The 3043-nt window shown below is 47.3% G+C and overlaps 1 protein-coding gene across 1 annotated transcript in view; it reads left to right on the plus strand.

Annotated features, from left to right (window-relative positions):
• The window catches only part of T265_02195 (hypothetical protein), a gene marked incomplete at both ends in the record, with an annotated part of 24775 nt that extends 22191 nt beyond the window's left edge, over window positions 1-2584 (plus strand). Inside the window, one exon of the mRNA XM_009166383.1 lies at window positions 2438-2584. Within this exon, the coding sequence (XP_009164647.1) occupies window positions 2438-2584 (147 nt within the window). The remainder of the gene's footprint in view (window positions 1-2437) is intronic.
• Window positions 2585-3043: the final 459 nt, after the last annotated feature.

The raw sequence follows: 3043 nt of genomic DNA on the forward strand, positions 1-3043 counted from the left end.
TTCCCGCTCCTGCTGATTGCGTCATTGTTGATTGTACGTTTGCTTAATTCATGATGCTTACTAATCCGTTATGGAGATTAACCAGGTCCTGTCATTCCTCAATATATCATCTGCTGCACCACGTCCGTCTGCTCCTATTGACTACTGGCTACGAACTGCGCATAATCCAATAGTCGCAATCGTCCTGTGAGATTCATAACCGTCCCGGTCTTACACGCACTATTCCCCAAATTATTCCAGATGCCCTTGAAAAGTGGCCTAAAGCTTTTGATACCTCTGACACAAAAACAGTCACAAATTCGCCGCCTCTTCCTGCGTAAGACCGGGCTATTAGCCGCACAATGCGCCTAGCTGCAAAGCCTTCAGGATTGGAGTAAAGATTTTTGCGCGAAATGTTGCATTTTTTGCGTATGTGCTCACACCAAATCCACTTTAATATGGGTTATTGCTTTTGCAGCTCATCAAATTTCATTGTCCACCGGAGGAATCATAACCCTGGCGGAAATGTCTGGTGGAATAATTTTCCAGCATCGCTGAGACCCGTGATACATGAACGGGAATCAAACGTTTAGACTGGTGCTCTAAACTCAAAAGCTCGATTGCTTTAGTACATCAGGGACACGCCATAGCTCTCGAGAATTCTATTCCATTGTGCAAATACGAATCCAACGCTTGGCCTACGGGAAAATATTGTTCAAAGGGGTCGCTGATTTCACGCCCCGTATACTGGTTATTGCCCCAACCTTGAGGCAGCAAGCATAATTTTCCCCTCCATACACTTGCATTTATGTTGGTAGGCGTGCCTTGACGAAAATGGAATATTTAACAAACCAGATAATGGCTATGCCATCTCGTCAAGCTACAGAGCTATCTCGAACCCGCAGCATCCTTGTGGTCACCCACAAATAAATATTATGGTTCAGAGGTTGTCCAGTCTACCGAAATTCACGTATCTCAGAGGAGTGCTCTACTGTCCACAAGTGCTCGAGCGTCGGAATCATGCTCGAGGGTAATGTGAAATTCTGTAAAGTGATTTCTACCGGCCGCGTGGCAGTATTGTTATGGGGACAGCATGTCAACAGATTAGAACCAACCTCTTTGACGATTGGGAATATGCCCGGCCCCCGACATGAGGAGGCCAGTATCGACACCAATTTCTCCATCTGTTAAACAGACAGATTCACATACCTGCAAACGAGACGCATCGTCAGTCTGGACTTGGAATTTCCTGTTTGAACTGCGGCTTGAACTCCAACTTTGCCAAAAAACGAGGCATTAGAAGGACACATGCCTGAAACCCCCAGACTGTCCGCTGGTTACTGAGAGATGCCGGCATTCAGTATTTGCACAATGGAATTGAATTTTCGAAAGCCACGGTGTGTACCTGATGGACTAAAAGAGACAGGTATCTGAGTTCAGAGTACGAGTCCAAACTGTTGAGCCGCATCTAGGCATTCCGCGGTCTCAGCATTACCTTAAAGGTATGCCACCAGACTTTCTCCGCCATGGAGACGATTGTTTTCGTGGACAATGAAATTTAATGAGCTGCAAAATTATGAATAACGATTAGGATGATTTCGGTATGAGCACAAACCTAGCGCACAACTATTAAGTCTGCTAACCTCCCTGGTCACTCAACTTTTGGACTCTCGCCCTTGGAGGTAACAGAGACATTGTTGAAATGTTTGTCCACATACTGCCTCATCCTTTTCAGCAAACTCGGCGATGTAAAACAGTCAGCTGGCCTCGAACGACCGTCTATAATCGCGCTCACAGAGACCTGGCTAACACCGGATGTCTCTGACACGGAGATCTCGATAGTCGGTTACTCCATTTTTCGAGTTCACTCAAAACGAGGGGGCTGGTGTGGTTGCCCTGTATTTACATTCGGCCCCACCAATCCTGATTGTTTTCTCTGATGACACTCCTGCACCTTTTTGCCCTGTATTGTGGGTCCAAATCACGCTGAGCGGATCCAATTCTCTCCTTCTCGGTGTGGTCTAACTTAGCCCCTCGAGTCGCCCTGAAGATGACCAGTTCCCCATGCCAACCCTTGAGCAACCCTCCTCCAACTATCGCTTCAGTCATATCCTGCTGTTAGGTGGCTGTAACGCTTTAAAAGCTTCCTGGATGGAGCTCCAGCGCGTCGAATCAAGCGGACTCTTCGCAGCGGCGCTAATTGAAGTCGTTCAACAGAGCGCTTGGACTCAACATAACGTTGCACCTACCAGATGCGGCGCAGGTCAACTAACATCCCCCTGGATCTGGTCATCATCAACGAAAGACACTTCGTCGATCAGGTAACAATTGACGCCCCCTGATGCATGGTGACCATTGTGTGCTGACATTTGATTTCATCTGCTATTGGGCCAGAAATCCCGAACCGCAAACGTGGTTTCGTGCAGACATTTCAGGAATGCGCCTCTTTCTTGAACAGGTCACACTGGGACCAGCTCCAGTGGAAGAACTATACAGGACTGTTATCCAGAAAGTTCACGAGGCTGACTCAAAGTTCGTCCCAAAACACAGCACGCACTTGGATGAGCCGCAGGCTGCCAGAAAGGATTCGGCGACCTCTGGATAAAAGTTCACAACCTTTTAAAAAAAGTCGGCTACAGGGGATATGGATGAGCTGGCATTCCGTAAAATGCGGAACCGCTGTAAATCAGAAATTCGCCAATGAAACATACGAAAACAAGCCACCATTCTGGACATCGCTCGGAAGAACAAAAACGTACTGTTCAAACACGAGACATCGCCGCAGAAACAAGTCATCCGCGTTCTCCTTGGGGAAAGGAACGGAGAACCCACGAGTTACCCAAAAGTGGATTTTGAGGTTTACAGAGAACACTATTCGTGTCTATATTCAGCCCTAGCGTAAATAATAACAGCCTCTAACCGACTTGGTTTCACGGTGGAGGTCATTCGTTAACTCTTGCACAAGATCAATCCATTCTGCACGTTGGGGCCCGGCGAGGTTTAACCAAGGATCCTGAGGGAAAGGTCGTTTACACTGGCAAATCACTTATACCTAATATTTCGT

This window comes from Opisthorchis viverrini (assembly GCF_000715545.1).
Source record: "Opisthorchis viverrini unplaced genomic scaffold opera_v5_27, whole genome shotgun sequence".
Taxonomy (NCBI): domain Eukaryota; kingdom Metazoa; phylum Platyhelminthes; class Trematoda; order Opisthorchiida; family Opisthorchiidae; genus Opisthorchis; species Opisthorchis viverrini.